Below are 16,859 nucleotides of genomic sequence, written 5' to 3'. Positions count from 1 at the left end.
CTTTTCTGTGTGGTTCAACATCATGACTCTAGCTCTGAAGGAAATCAAGCCTAGCCTATCCAATCACTCCCTATATCCAAAGTCCATCAAGCCAGGAACCACCCTGGAGAATCTTCTCTCCATCATCTCCAGTGCACCACATCCTATAAGATCTGAGATGGATATCAGTATCAAATTCATCAGCTGGATTTTCTTCAGCTACGATACCCTAATTTGAAAGGCAATCAAAGGGAATCGGGCAGGGAGACATCATCTCGACAGGTGCAATAGAGCCCTATTCTCTAACCTACTTTCAGCTCATTTCTTGAGCTGGTCAACAATGTGTCCTCAGTTTTACGAACTTCACCCTTAGCTAACAATCTCTTTTGAAATAAATATTCACACCTTCAGGAAATCCATATATGTTATATCTACAGACATTATTCTCCCATATCATTTAGTCATCTTTTCAAAAGCATTTTTCTTCAGACGTGAACTATTTATTACGGATTTGTATTTACTCTCAATTGGTCAAAGTGTTCAGTGATTCAGTTTTAATTATTAACGCTGATAATTTCCTGATAACAAGTCAATAAATGTCTAGATTTCCTACTATTAGATAGTACTGTGTAATAATCCAATCTAAACAAGTTAACGGTTTCCAAATCAAGAGAACTTTGGCAGAGGGAAGGATATCATAATAATTGTAGTAATGCAATTAAAAATGTTGGAATGGAAGTGAATGGTTTAGTTTAGTTCTTCTTCTTGCGTATGGCGTGCACAGCCTAAAGTTGTAAGACAACTTTTCCTGTTTGATCTTCTGTTTGTGCACGCCAGGTTGATTGCATTCGTCAAAACAGGGTGGACCCCGTGAAAGTTGCAATCTCCCACCCCTTTTAGTTTAGAGATGGAGAATGGAAACAGACCCTTTGGCCCATCGTGTCCATGGTGACCATTGATCACCCGTTCATACTAGATCCATAGTGTCCCACTTTCTCATCCACTCCTTACACACCCGGGGCAATTTACAGAGGACAATTAACCTACAAACCCGCACGTCTTAAGGATGTAGGAAGAAACCTAGAGCACCTGGAGGAAACGCACAGGGTCGCAGGGAGAATGTTCAAACTCCACCCAGTTAGCACCCAAGGTCAGGATCATACAATGGGACTCTGGCACTGTGAGGCACTTTTGTCTTTAGTTTCTTCCTCATTTTATTTGGGTTATTCCAATTTTGGTGAGTCCTCATTCCTGATTTGATATTAGTCTGCTTAAGGTGTAGAGCAAGTTGGTCCTTTTTCTATAGTACTTAAAAACTTTGAGGCACATGGAATATTGTAGAAATGGATTGACTTGGTAATTGCAAATTACTGACCTTGTGCAGTTTTAATATTTGTAATTATTTTATTTTAATTTATTGAAAGTTATACTTGAAGTTGCATACACTTTCCTGGCCATTTCACTGCGGTTGTGACAAAAGTATTCACAGTATACATCCAGAATCTTGACACATTCAGCTGGTGATCAATGCTTCCTGGTGCGAGCATAATATGAATTCTTTATAAAATGTGTAGTGTTGACATGGTGTTTAATAGATCCTACCAAGTGCGTGAATTGACCTTTTAAAATTATTTTACTCTTTGATAGCTCCTGTGCTACCTCTCACACACATATTACTTTAGCTAGATGTTATGCTGTAGGTTAGTTCTGGTGAATGAAACTCTGTGTGTAATCACCATCCAGTGTAGTAGGTTATTCAGGATAGATTTCACCATCAATGGCAAATTTTCAGTGAGAAATTGATTTCTACACTTTTATCGCCAACGGTGTCTTCGTCTTTTTCATTCTTTGTGTTTGTAGTTTGTTGTAAAATGTATGTTTTAGCTTATCTTTATATTTTGTATTTGTGCGGGGGTGGTGGGGTGAAATTTTTAAAATCTCTTTCCTCGACGGAGATGCGACTTTTACCGTGTCGTATCTCCGTCTGCACTGCGGCCTAACATCGTGGAGTTGGTGGCCTCTTGATTGGGACTTCTAGCGCTCCAAAACCGCGGAGCCAGCGGATTTTAACATCTCGGAGCGGGCGATCCCTTTGCCAGGGGTCGGCCTTTGCTGCTCCAACCTGTGGGAGCTGCCCACATTAACATCGTGAAGCTCGCGGTCCCTGGTTGGGGACCGATTTCGGGAACTCCAAGCCGCAGGAGTTTCGACCGTTCCGATGCGGGAGCTGAGAGCGCCCCGACGACTGCAGGAGGAATGAAGATAAGACTTTATGCCTTCCATCACAATGGGGAATGTGGAGGAGCTGCTGTGGTGGATGTTTATGTCAAATTTTTATGTAGTTGTGTGTCTTGTTGCTTTTTTGGTATGACTGTATGGCAAATCAAATTCCTCGTATGTTGCAAAACATACTTGGCTAATAAATTACAATTATGATGATTTTATGAATATACATTTTTCTTTGTTTTTATTAATGCACTAATCTTGTCAATACCCATGGACTACATATTGTGTTTCTATGGCATATTGTATTTGTTATGAAAATTCCTGACCACAAGAAACTCAGTTGTGACAACCAAATCCTTTAGGATTATTACAGTAATAGCTATAGCAGGTTATATTTGTAAAACATCTTTACTGTAGTAAAATATCTCTGGGTTTTTTATAACAACTAGCAGGCAGAGTTGGCTTTCATTTGGTCATTCAGGTTTGGAACTGTTGAAATGAGAGAATGTTCACCGTCCTCTATATTGGTAATCCCAGTTTTTTTAGGATTTTGTTTGAAGACATCAATATAATTAATAGGGGAAGATCTTTTAGAGCAGTTAGAGTACTGTGTTCAGTTCTGGGCACCATGTTGTAGGAAAGATGTTGTCAAGCTGAAAAAGGTGCAGAGAAGATTCACGAGGGTTTTGCCAGGACTCAAGAGCCTGAGCTATTATTTCCTGAATAAACAACACTAAGGTCTGAAGAAGGGTCTCGACCTGAAACATCACCCATTCCTTCTCTCCAGAGAAGCTGTCTGACCCGCTGAATTACTCCAGCAATTTGTGTCTATATTCTGTGTGAACCAGCATCTGTAGTTCCTTCCACCACGTTTGTCATTCCTTGGCTCACCTACCAAGCTAATCAAGGTCAGGCTGTAGATTTTGATAACCTTCATCACTGTCTATGTTGCCACCTATCTTAGTGTCATCTGCAAACTTGCTCACCAAATCTTGCACATTCTCATTCTCTTGGTAAATGGCGCTGAGGGATCTGTCATTTTTGATTCATTTATTGATGATGAATTGACATGAGACCATCAATAAGCATTCCATTTGTAACTTCCCTGGATGACAAATGTGTGTAAATGTTTTAATTACCGTAGACAGCCATTACAGATCTCCCACACCTATGTTTAGTAATGTGTTCCACAATCACATGAGTTAAGATTGTGCACTTTCATTACCAGGTTGGACAGATACTATATAGGTATTCTGTTAAATGTTGAATAGCTTTCATTGAGGGCAATAAGACTGAACCAATACCGTGACAAAGTATTGAGACACTGTTTTAACCTTGACTTAAAACAGTGATTAAACCTTTATTTATATTGTAGTCATCATGAACTTAAAGGATACCATATTGGTTTACAGCCAAAATATACGTAAATTTGGACGTAATAGATGAAAGTAATATTTCACAGGCAATTTAACTGCATCAGCAAAAAAGTAGTATTATCCAAGGTTCATTGATATGTGTCTGCAAAAATAATACTGAAAGGAAATCATTTTGTCTATGATTAGTATAACTGAGTGTTGCCTTGCCCACTCACTTGCACAGATTCAGCGAAGACATGATCAGGAAAGCCACCATTGGATTTGAGTCTTTCAGAATCCAGATGTGAAAAATCTATCATTTCGTGACACATGTGATTTCTTGTAACTTCCATTTTTCAGAACTTGAAGCATAAGGGTGTGTCACAACACTAGAGCGGAGGCCAGGCCCGCTTAAACAGATGGCACATTTATCTTAAGGAACAAAGTTGTGCAACTAATTTCCTGTACTTTAAATCTTCCCATTTCAAACTTGAATCTTTCTTTTCTTGACTATATTTTGAGATATTAATGGAGAGCGGCAAGAAGAGATAGAGGGAAGGGAGGTATGAGTTTGAAAAGTAGATACAAATTATTCATTGCGGGGTCATTGCAGGAGAGAAGAGAGGGTATGGGGGTGTGCCAGATGTTAAAAATAGCTTTGAGGGTGGAGCAGAGAGGCTGTCTCAGCTCCAGGCCATTTAACTGTTTGACTGCCCTCCTGATTAAATATTCCTTTATCTGCCTCGTTGTCAGCTTCCCCCAGCTAACAATGATCTATTCTACAGTTTCCTTGACCTTCGTCCCCTTTGACCTGTCGTTTTCACACCTTATCCTTCCATATCTCTCGTTTCCCTCTTCCCTGACTCTCAGTCTGAAGAAGGGTCTCGACCAATTCCTTCTATCCAGAGATGCTGTCTGTCCCACTGAGTTACTCCAGCAATTTGTGTCTATCTTCCCATACCTCTAGTTCTCTGTTTCTCTCTGTCATCCAGGGGCGGAAAACCCGGTGTTTTGAGAGGTGGGGGTCACCCCCCCCAAGTTTTTGTCATCCGGATTTTAAAAATCGACACAGTGGAGGTGGGACATGATGATTCATCACGATGATTGGAGGAGGGAGGAGTGAGGGGGGTGGGGCTGAGGATAGAGTGCGGTGAATGGAGGAGGGAGATGTGGCACAGACCTGCGCTTCATCCGCAGCCAGGATCGATCCCGGAGCTCCGGCACTGTCCCGAGTACCCCCCCCCCCCCCCTTGGTGGCCAAAGAGGTCGGGAGTCAGACGTGAGCTGTACCCACAGGCAGCACAGAGAAGCAGCGCTAAACCCAGTTCAACTCTGCCTGTCCCGCCAGGTTAACCTGCCTGGGCTTGCGGGAAATATGGCCAGCGCGGAGAAGCAGCGCTGTTATCCCGTCAGCCCAGTCAGGGCTTATAGGTTAACCCGGCTAGACAGGCAGAGTTGAGCTGCATTTAGCGCTGGATTGAGCCTCTGAAGCCTTGTGCGCGTGTGTGCGAGTGTGCGCATGCGAGCGCGGCAGCCAAAAAATTGTGTCCCCCTGTCCCCTTCATATTTTGATAGCGAGTTCCGTGCCTGCTGTCATCTGCATGAAACCTTAACATCTTTAGATGACATGGCACCATTGTATTCCATATTCACCCTTCATTCATTGTCCTGCACTTTTCCTTTAGCTTTGCTGCATCGGTTCAGGCCAGGTGTCAATTTGACACTTTCACTTCTTTACTGCTTTGCTGGCATGTACCGAAGTATCCGCCATTATTCTAGAACAGCGCTATTGTGCCACCAAGTGGAGATTTTTAATTATTACTCTGCTTGGGCAGAAAGGGGCCATGTTCAATTAGTCACGTGCCATGAAACATTTGGTGGCAAAACATCAAGCTCATGGAGACAAACATCAAGACAAGAACAATGTAACCCTACTTTTTAAGAAAGGAGGGAGAGAGAAAACGGGGAATCATAGACCAGTTAGCCTTACATCGGCAGTGGGAAGATGCTTGAGTCGATTGTTAAAGATGTTATAGCAGCGCATTTGGAAAGCAGTGACAGGATCGGTCAAAGTCAGCATGGATTTGTGAAGGGGAAATCTAATCTTCCAGAATTTATTGAGGATGTAACAGGGAGAATGGATAAGGGAGAGCCAGTGGATGTGCTGTATCTGGACTTTCAAAAAGCCTTTGACAAGGTCCCACACAAGAGATTAGTGTGCAAAATTAGAGCACATGGTATTGGGGGTAGGGTATCGACATGGATAGAGAACTGGTTGGCAGACAGGAAGCAAAGAATAGGAATTAACGGGTTCTTTTCAGAATGGCAGGCAGTGACTAGTGGGGTGCCGCAAGGCTCAGTGACTGGGACCCCAGTTATTTACAATATATATTAACGATTTAGATGAGGGAATTAAATGTGACATCTCCAAGTTTGCGGATGACACAAAGCTGGGTGGCAGTGTGAGCTGCGATGAGGTGTCCTTGTACATCAGTCACTGAAAGTAAGCAGTGAAGAAAGCTAATGGCATGTTGGCCTTCATTGTGAGATGATTTGAGTTTAGGAGCAAGGAGGTCCTAGTGCAGTTGTACAGGGCCCTAGTGAGACTGCACCTGAAGAATTGTATGCAATTTTGGTCTACTAATTTGAGGAAGGACATTATTGCTATTGAGGGAGTGCAACGTATGTTCACCAGGTTAATTCCCGTGATGGCGGGACTGACATATGATGAAAGAATTGGTCAACTGGGCTTGTATTCACTGGAATTTAGAAGGATGAGATGGGATCTTATAGAAACATATAAAATTCTTCAAGGATTGGACAGGCTAGATGCAGGAAAAATGTTCCCGATGTTGGGGGAGTCCAGTAACAGGGGTCACAGTTTAAGAATAAAGGGTAGTCCATTTAGGACTGAGATGAGGAAAAATTTCTTTACCCAGATAATTGTGAATCTGTGGAATTTGCCACAGAAGGCAGTGGAGGCCAATTCACTGAATGTTTTCAAAAGAGAGTTAGATTTAGCCCTTAGGCCTAACAGAATCAAGGGATATGGGGAGAAAGCAGGAATGAGGTACTGATTTTGGATGATCAACAATGATCATATTGAATAGTGGTGCAGGCTCGAAGGGCCGAATGGCTGGCTCCTGCACCTATTTTCTATGTTTCTATGTTTCTGATCTCACACAGACAGATCTGGCACAGTTTCAGAATCCCTATTTATTTCAAATGGCGATTCCAAGCCTGGAGCTGGGAAGTTTACTATGTTAACATTGGAAAAATGCAGTTGTTCTGAAATGTAATTGCTATTGCTTTTAAATCCCCTCCCATGTCATTTGTACTTCATTGGTTACTTCTGATGGGAGGGTTGACCTCCTGATGTACCAGTACCTTGTCTATAGTCTTCCTCTCTTAAACGTTGCAACCTCCGAATCTCCTTCCTCCTGTATATCATTAAATATGACGGTCAAATATGTAGACTCATTAACAATAAGCTCAGAACTGTGGATGATACTGTGAGATTTTTCCTCGTGTCTACGGCACGGTGGCGCAGCAGTAGAGTTGTTGCCTTTCAGCGCCAGCGAGCCGGTTTTGATTCTGACCATGTGTGCTGTCTGTATGTAGTTTGTATGTTCTCCCCGTGACCACGTGGGTTTTTGCTCGGTGCTCCGGTTTCCTCCCACAATCCAAAGATGTACAGGCTTATAGGTTAATTGGCTTGGTACAATTGTAAAATTGTCCCTAGTGTATGTTGGATGGTGCTAATGTACGGAGATTGCTGGTCGGCACGGACTCGGTGGGCAGAAGGGCCTGTTTCCACGCTATATACCTAGGCTAAATTGAACTAAACTTTTTTATTTGAAGTTATAAAAATATATTTTATTGGATTTTGATGATAGGCTACTTTGTGATCGAGGTGGACAAAAGTTTATGCAATGAGTAACAAGTGATTCAAAAATCTTTCCTTGGGAGGAAGTTTTCACAAATTATTTCAGTGGATGTCTTAACTGATTTATATTAAAAATTGGTCAGTGGAGAATGAATCAGCAGGTTGGAACATTTTGAGAACATATAAGAATTTTGAGAATTTAAAGAAGTCTTTGAAAATATGCATATATAAATTTAAAATACATAAAAACTAAAGCAATAAATATATATATAGTGCTGAACATTCACATTGAATGACTAACAAAACTACAGAAGAAACTTCCATAAGGCTTTTGGTCTCTATCATTGACACACAATCACCGTGAGGCATTAATTTACTTCCCTCAAGATCCATTGGAACTAGTCATAGTGAAATTTAGTTTTAAATTACTTGATTAGACAGCTGGGTCACACAAAATGGTGATTGCACAGTGCTGTCCAAAGGGTGGTGGGTGTATGGAACAAGCTGCCAGAGGAGGTAGTTGAGGCTGGGACTATCCCAATGTTTAAGAAACGGTTAGACAGGTACATGGATAGGACAGGTTTGGAGGGATATGAACCAAACGCTGGCAGGTGAGACTAGTGTAGCTGGGACATGTTAGCAATTATGGGCAAGTTGGGCCGAAGGGCCTGTTTCCACGCTGTATGACTCTATGAGTAGACATAAATATAATTCATTTGCCATGACAACAGCAGAATGTTCAGCAGGTCAGGCAGCATCTGTGGAAAGTGAAACTGAATTTCTGATTTTCATTTAAATAAAATTCACAGCTGGACCTATTCTAATATACTGCATGACCATACATAGAAACATAGAAGCATAGAAAATAGGTGCAGGAGTAGGCCATTCGGCCCTTCGAGCCTGCACCGCCATTCAATATGATCATGGCTGATCATCCAACTCAGTATCCTGTACCTGCCTTCTCTCCATAACCCTGTACAACTGCAGTAGAACCTCCCTGCTCCTATACTCAAATCCTTTTGCTATGAATGCTAACATACCATTCGCTTTCTTCACTGCCTGCTGCACCTGCATGCCTACTTTCAATGACTGGTGTACCATGACACCCATTCCCCAGACCCAGACACCCACATGAGCCAAGAAATATAAATTACATGGATTAAAAAAAGTATTTTTAAGTTTGAAAAAAGGTTTATTGCACACATGGCACTAGCCCAGTTTAGCAACAGTTTTGTACAGAACTAACTTTATTATTGAAAATGAAGAATTGAATTGAGCAAGACATGAAACAGAGACTGGTACAATAAAGTTAATGGATAAGTGAAGTGATAGATCTTCTCAGATTAAATTTGGAGGAAGTACTACAGTTCTTCATAACAAGTTGACTCTGTCAGCTATATGCGATGAAGCAGGAGAAGTAGTTCACTTGGAAAATAAAACAAATCTAATGATGTAGATTTAATAATCTGACTTTTCCTGAGTATTCCATTTAAGCCTGGATTTCCCTGAATCTCGGCGACTGTCGGGCCCCTTGGGGACTCTACCAGTAGAGTAGAGGTTTACCGAGAACAGCTGGCATCATGTGCACTGGGGAACCTACTCACTGATCCTGTTCCAAGCTAAACACAATGCAAAATATGTGTGTCTATTCTAGATGATTATAGGCCTGCAGTGAGGACAGGGAAAAATAAGATAGTTTCTTTAATTATTGTCTATTTTTAAATGCTTTTACATTTAAAATTGTTGAGTATCCTTTTTTTTGCAATTTGTAATTTTTTAATTCATATCTATACTATGAACACATATATTAATTTTTTTAGAAAAAGCACTAAAAGTGCTTCTCAAGATTGAAACATTGAAAAATCTTGTTAGCTTTGTAGCCAACAATGTTGGTTTTTGGACTTTGCCTGGCGCCAAAAAGTCACAAAAGAATTTAATTGATGCTCTGTTCCATTTATATTGCTCATTTACAGGCGTGGAAATCGCTATCAAAACATAGATGGGGACCGGGGTGGGACACAAATTCTTGGCGGCCACGCGCGCTAGCGCACTCTCTCTAACACACACACACACACACACACACACACACACACACACACACACACACGCACACGCACACGCACACACGCACACGCACACGCACACGCACACGCACACACACACACACGGCTTCGGAGGGTTCAGCCGTGGGCCCTGTGGACGGTAATTACGGGAATGACGGCCCAGGCTATGGCCAGTGCGGAGCAGCAGTGCTAAATCCAGCTCAACTCTGCCTGTCTCGCCCGGTTAACCTACAGCCCTGCCTGGACTGACGGGACACCAGTCCGGAGCCGTGGAGCTAGCGCTGCTTCTCCGCGCTGGCTGCGCCCATCTGACTCCCGACGGCTCTGGCCATCCCTGGGCATGGGGGGGGGGGGGCACTTGGGTGGGGACGGGGATGGTCCAGTGGCGGTTCGGCAGTGATTGCAGTCCCGGAGCTCCATTTTGATTTGGAAGTGGGAAGTGTACTGCTCGAGGACTGGGGTAGCATACAGATCAGCTACAATTACCAACGTCCTGGAGTTCCTATCCAGCCTTCACTTCGATGAAGGACTGAGTTACAGCACAATTAACAGTGCTAGGAGTGCTTTGTCAGCGTATTTATGGCAGGCACCAGGACAGCAGTCCATAGGATCTCACCCTCTGGTTGCCAAACTAATGAGGGGTATCTATAACACCAATCCCCCCAGACCAAGGTATACCCAGACCTGGGACATCAGTGTCGTCCTGACATTACTAAGGGGTTGGTCACCAGCCAAGTCCCTGTCCCTGGAACAGCTCACTCTAAAAACCGTCATGCTGGTGGCCTTGGTCTCAGCCCAAAGGGTCCAGTCCCTATACAAATTAAGACTGGACAACATGGTAACACCAACTGACAAGATAACATTCAGAATCTTGGAGCTGCTCAAACAGAGTAGACCGGGAACTTCGGGACTGACTTTGGAATTCCAGGCATACCCACCTGACCCCTGTTTGTGTGTCATGTCACATCTACTGCTTTATCTTAGGACAACAAAAGCCTTAAGAGGAAGCGAAATGGCATTATGGGTTAGCTTCAAACAGCCTCATGGTCGGGTGTCAGTACAGACCATCTCAAGATGGCTCAGACAGGTTCAGGGGGCTGCTGGGGTGGATACTGACATTTAAAAATCTCACTCCACCAGGGCAGCATCAACATCGGCGGCCAGAAATATGGAGGTACCAATGGACCATATTCTGGCAACAGCAGGATGGTCTACGGAAAGGACTTTCCAAATATTTTATAACAAGCCGATCGCCAAACCTGCAGTGTTTGCAGAAAGAATTTTAAGTTCTACAAATATATAATTTAGCCCGAGGGAGCATTATTTTCTTTGTTTAAAAAATAAATATCGTTATTGTTTTAAAAAATTGATTAATGTTTAATTACGATAACATACTTCCTCCCTTGGATGACTTCGGCAGTGAGTGAAGCATGGATTGTTCCACGTCTTGAAATCACAGATCTTTAAAATCTTCACATAGTCACCCACGTGACTCTGAAGTAAAATAGTAAGATTAAACGAGAACTTACCAGTTTGAAGTTTGATCTTTATTTTATGAGGAGTTACGATGAGGGATTACGTGCCCTCCGCTCCCACCCTCTATTATAAAGGTCTTATCTTATCTTCTTATCTTACTATGTTTATTTCAATTACTATTCCTGTGATTCCACACCGCTGTTTTGAAGAATGTCGCGCATGCGTGCTGGCGGGGTCTTCACGTAATCCCTCATCGTAACTCCTCATAAAATAAAGATCAAACTTCAAACTGGTAAGTTCTCGTTTAATCTTACTATTATAGTGGCTTTCGATGGTTCTCCGTTCTGAATATTTGCTTCCACGATTGATCTAAGTACACTGATAGTACAACATAGTACTATCCATTTCCCACGTACGGAAATTTGAATTTCTTCCTTAAAATATCAATAACCTCTGATATTAAAAAGAAGTGCACGCCTTTAATGGAGTCAATGTTCCAGTAGTAAACAACCTTACATTTCCCAATCATCTAGGTTTTGGTTTGTTCTCACTTCTCCTTCCAAAAGGGGCTGGGAAAATTCCACCCACTTTGGTTTGGTTGTTATTTGTGCTGGTGTGCTTGAGACTCTTGGCAGTATTGTAACTAAGCATGGAACATGACCTTTTAAATAATGAAACCCCAACAGAATGATATATGGTTTGGGGGGGGGGGGCGGTAGTCTGCCAAAAATGTGGCTCAGTTGGAATGTGAACTTTCATTCACTTATAATGTTTACCAGAGTTACATCTCCATTATCTCCTCCTGCATTTTTCTTTATCTAATTGTCTACCTTTGCCAAATCTCCTTGGCTATGCTGATGTGGAACAAAATATTCCTGAGATCCCCACTGTTCCTTTAAGGACATTTACGTGTGACTAATCGACTTGTTTTTATTCACTTGCAGAGAATGGGACAGAGAGTTGGCAACATCAAAGAAAAATCCCAAACTGGTCAATGCACTTCGCCGATGCTTTTTCTGGAGATTTTTATCTTATGGAATTCTGCTGTATTTTGTGGTGAGATTATGTTTAATACAGTTTCTATCAAGTGACCCAATGAAGTGTTAAATATTTTGGTATTAGAGCAAATGTATTTTGTGATTTTATGTAAATCATTTGAGTTATCTTAACATTTAAAACAAGTGATTTTATTAATAGAGTAAGCTAGCCAGCATGTCATATCTGTACATATAGCTTCAGGTTGACTCCTCATAGCAGAATGCAAGAACACAAGAAAACAGGAATAGGTTACCAGGTACCTCAAACCTGCTCTGCCATTCATTACGATCAAAACTGATCTGTGCTGGCCTCAACTCCCCTTCGAGGCCAGTTCCACAATGGCCATTAATTTGTTTAATGAATCCTTTAATATATCCAATAATCTAGCCTACATCACCATCAGGGCAGAGAATTCCAGAGATTCACCACCATCTGAGAGATGACTTTTCTACACATCTCAGTTTTAAATGACTGGCTCCTTTATAGATAGAGGCTCAAACTATCTAGCCTCTCTTAGAGTCATAGAGTCATACAGCATGGAAACAGGCCCTTTGGCCCAACTTGCCCATGCCAACCAAGAAGCCCTATCTACACTAGTCAAGCCCACCTGTGTTTGGCTCAGATGCATCTAAACTGTTCCTATCTATATACCTGTCCAAATGTATTTTAACTGTTGTCACAGCACTTATCTCAACTACCTGCTCTGGCAGCACATTCCATATACCCACCACCCTTTGTGCAAAGAAGTTGCCCCTCAGGTTCCGATTAAAATTTTCCTCGCTCACCTTAAACTTACATCTTGATTCCCCTTCCCCTTCTCCGGGTAAAAGGCAAACTATTCTTCATTGAACAACTCTCCCATCCCGGGAATGAGCCTGGCGAACGTCCTTTGGACTGCCTTCAATGCTATCATATCTTTTTTTTAGTGAAGGCGATCAAAACTGGGCATAGTATTTCAGGTGTGGCCTTACCAACGTCCTTGTGGTTAGTCCCCAACCTCATTGCAATAAAGGCCAAAATGTCACATGCCTTCTTTACTATTTGTTGGAGCTGCCTGCTTGCTTTTCTTGATTCATGAAGTTAGATCTTCCTGAACATCACCGGTTTGCAGTCTCGCTTCATTTGAAAATAATCTGCATTTTGATTTCTCTTACTGAAGTGCATTAACAAAAGTTTGAGGAGAGAAAGAGATAAGAACTGTGATGACAAACAAATAGATTTAATTGGTGCTATAATAGACAACTGTTCTAATAAATAACGTGGTTGTAGTCTAAATTGGCTATTTCTCAAAAGCAGGTTCTGTGACTGCAATACGTGATTACCTTATATTTGAAAAAAGTTCAGACAGCTATCAAATTAGTACTACAACATCCTTATCATGATTGCAGTGGACAACGCACAGTACGTGCCTTAACAAGTAATTGCTGGGTTTAATTTTATGAATGGCCAGAAGCAGGTTATACGTACTGATTAAAGCCAGCTGGACCTTTCACCACTCTCTGTGTAAAGGAGGTGCTATGTGGCAGGAACAAGTGCTGGGAGCCAAACTACACCTTGGCAGCTTGGCAGAGGAGATGTCAGAACATGGGCATGTAGGTACTCCAATTATCTCTGCAGCTTTAGAGGACTTTGTCAACAAGCATGGGAGGAGGAGAAAGATCCTCTACAACAGAACACTGTGTCAGCTAGCAAATGAGGTGTCCATAAGAAATCAAACCCTAATGACTTGAACATATCGCCACAAGAAGTTTAGCAGCATTACACACATGGTGCAGATGAATGGATACTGGCATATAGAAACATAGAAACAGAGAAACATAGAAAATAGGTGCAGGAGTAGGCCATTCGGGCCTTCGAGCCTGCACCGCCATTCAATATGATCATGGCTGATCATCCAAATCAATATCCCATACCTGCCTTCTCTCCATACCCCCTGATCCCTTTAGCCACAAGGGCCACATCTAACCCTCTTAAATCTAGCCAATGAACTGGCCTCAACTACCTTCTGTGGCAGAGAATTCCACAGATTCACCACTCTCTGTGTAAAAAATGATTTTCTCATCTCGGTCCTAAAAGACTTCCCTCTTATCCTTAAACTGTGTCCCCTTGTTCTGGACTTCCCCAACATCGGGAATAATCTTCCTGCATCTAGCCTGTCCAACCCCCTAAGAATTTTGTAAGTTTATATAAGATCCCCCCTCAATCTTCTAAATTCTAGCGAGTACAAGCCGAGTCTATCCAGTCTTTCTTCATATGAAAGTCCCGCCATCCCAGGAATCAGTCTGGTGGTTTCTTTTTTCTTGGTTTCTTGGTCCTCCCAAATATTCCAAATGGAATTTAAACTGGAGGTGGTGAAGGGAGGGCATAAGCCAGAAAGGGTTATTGGGAAGAAAGAGCTACTGGTGAACCTTCTCTGTACTCCCTCTATGGCAAGAATGTGTTTCCTCAGATTAGGAGACCAAAACTGTACGCAATACTCCAGGTGTGGTCTCACCAAGACCCTGTACAACTGCAGTAGAACCTCCCTGCTCCTATACTCAAATCCTTTTGCTATGAATGCTAACATACCATTCGCTTTCTTCACTGCCTGCTGCACCTGCATGCCTACTTTCAATGACTGGTGTACCATGACACCCAGGTCTCGTTGCACCTCCCCTTTCCCTAATCGGCCACCATTCTACGCCAGAGTCTACTTTCCTATTTTTGCCACCAAAGTGGATAACCTCACATTTTTCCACATTATACTGCATCTGCCATCCACTTGCCCACTCACCCAGCCTATCCAAGTCACCTTGCAGCCTCCTAGCATCCTCCTCACAGTTAACACTGCCCCCCAGCTTTGTGTCATCCGCAAACTTGGAGATGTTGCATTCAATTCCCTCATCCAGATCATTAATATATATTGTAAATAGCTCGGGTCCCAGAACTGAGCCTTGCGGTATCCCACTAGTCACTGCCTGCCATTCTGAAAAGGACCCGTTTACTCCTACTCTTTGCTTCCTGTCTGCCAGCCAGTTCTCTGTCCACATCAATACTGAACCCCCAATACCGTGTGCTTTAAGTTTGTATACTAATCTCTTATGTGGGACCTTGTCGAAAGCCTTCTGGGAGTCCAGACATAACACATCCACTGGTTCTCCCTTATCCACTCTACTAGTTACATCCTCGAAAAATTCTATAAGATTCGTCAGCCATGATTTACCTTTCATAAATCCATGCTGACTTTGTCCAATGAATTCACCACTTTCCAAATGTGCTGTTATCCCATCTTTAATAACTGACTCCAGCATTTTCCCCACTACTGATGCTAGACTAACTGGTCTGTAATTCCCTGTTTTCTCTCTCCCTCACTTTTTAAAAAGTGGGGTTACATTAGCTACCCTCCAATCCTTAGGAACTACTCCAGAATCTAAAGAATTTTGAAAAATTATCACTAATGCATCCACTATTCTGCGGCTACTTCCTTCAGTACTCTGGGATGCAACTTATCTGGCCCTGGGGATTTATCGGCCTTTAATCCATTCAATTTACCTAACACCACCTCCCGGCTAACCTGGATTTCACTCAGTTCCTCCATTTCATTTAACCCCCGGTCCTTTGCTATTTCCGGCAGATTATTTATGTCTTCCTTAGTGAAGACAGAACCAAAGTAGTTATTCAATTGGTCTGCCACGTCCTCGTTCCCCATGATCAATTCGCCTGTTTCTGACTGCAAGGGACCTACATTTGTTTTAACTATTATTTTCCTCTTGAGTGGTGCATTGCCAACTGTGGTGAAGAATGTTTTAGATTACAGGAGGACGTGGAAAGGTCATATGGTCCACGTGCAGTGTTTCACAAAGTAAAATATACATTATACCTTCTCCCATTACTCCATCCAGGGACCCCAGCAATCCTTTCGGGTGAGGCAGAGGTTTACTTGCACCTCCTCCAACGTTGTCTACTCCACCCAGTGTCGGCGGTGTGGGGTTCTATATATCAACGAGACCAAGCATAGACTGGGCGATGGTTTCGTTGAACACTTACCCTCAGTCCGCAATGGCCAAAGTGATCTCCTGGTCGCCCTTCCCATTCCCATTCCCAAACTGACCTGGGCCTCCTTTAACATCAGTGTAAAGCCCCTTGCAAATTGGAGGAACAGCACCTCATATTTCACTTGGGCAGCTTACAATCCAGTGGTATGAAAATTGATTTGTTTAATTTCAAGTAACTCCTGCACTCCCTCTCTCGTCCCCCCAACCCCCCCCCCCCCTCTACCCCCCTCCATCCTGGCCATCCTACCTGTTCCACTGCTCATGTCTTGTAGCCCTCTTGTTATCAGACCTTCCCCAGCCAACAATGGGCCATTTGGAACTCCACCCTCCCTGATGTCTTCTGTTGCTGGCCCTGAATTGTTCTCGCCTTTCCTTGGCTCCAGTTTATTTCCTCCCCCCCCCCCCCCCCCCCTTCCCCACCCCCACCTCTACTTCCAGTCTGAAGAAGGGTTCCGACCCGAAACGTCAGCTACTCCTTTTCTCCAGAAATGCTCCCTGCCACTGAGTTACTGTGGCATGTTGCCTCAATCTTCGATATAACCAACATCTGCAGTTCCATCCTAAATAAAATATAACAAATATATTTTGGGAAAAGCAAAATTGAATGAAAATGTACTCTAAAGGCTAATTTATTTAACAAGTTGCAGGGGAGAGGTGGGGTGAAGTTACTGATATGTAAAGCTTAATAGGAGGGAAAGAAGATAGGTTTTTATAGATATGTGAAGAGGAAAAGATTAGTTAAAACAAATGTAGGTCCCTTGCGGCAGCTGAGGAAGCACAATTTGCCACAGGCAATGATGGT

The 16,859-nt window shown here is 42.7% G+C and overlaps 1 protein-coding gene across 1 annotated transcript in view; it reads left to right on the top strand.

The window, feature by feature from the left end:
- The window catches only part of cftr (CF transmembrane conductance regulator), a 148,078-nt gene that overhangs the window by 36,263 nt on the left and 94,956 nt on the right, over positions 1-16,859 (top strand). Inside the window, exon 3 of the mRNA XM_033038309.1 lies at positions 11,930-12,041. Coding sequence (XP_032894200.1) covers positions 11,930-12,041 — 112 coding nt within the window. The remainder of the gene's footprint in view (positions 1-11,929; positions 12,042-16,859) is intronic.

The sequence above is a fragment of the Amblyraja radiata genome, chromosome 19 (genome assembly GCF_010909765.2).
Source record: "Amblyraja radiata isolate CabotCenter1 chromosome 19, sAmbRad1.1.pri, whole genome shotgun sequence".
Lineage (NCBI taxonomy): Eukaryota > Metazoa > Chordata > Chondrichthyes > Rajiformes > Rajidae > Amblyraja > Amblyraja radiata.
Note: the sequence above shows the minus strand (reverse complement) of the source record. Positions and strands in the feature narration are given on the sequence as shown.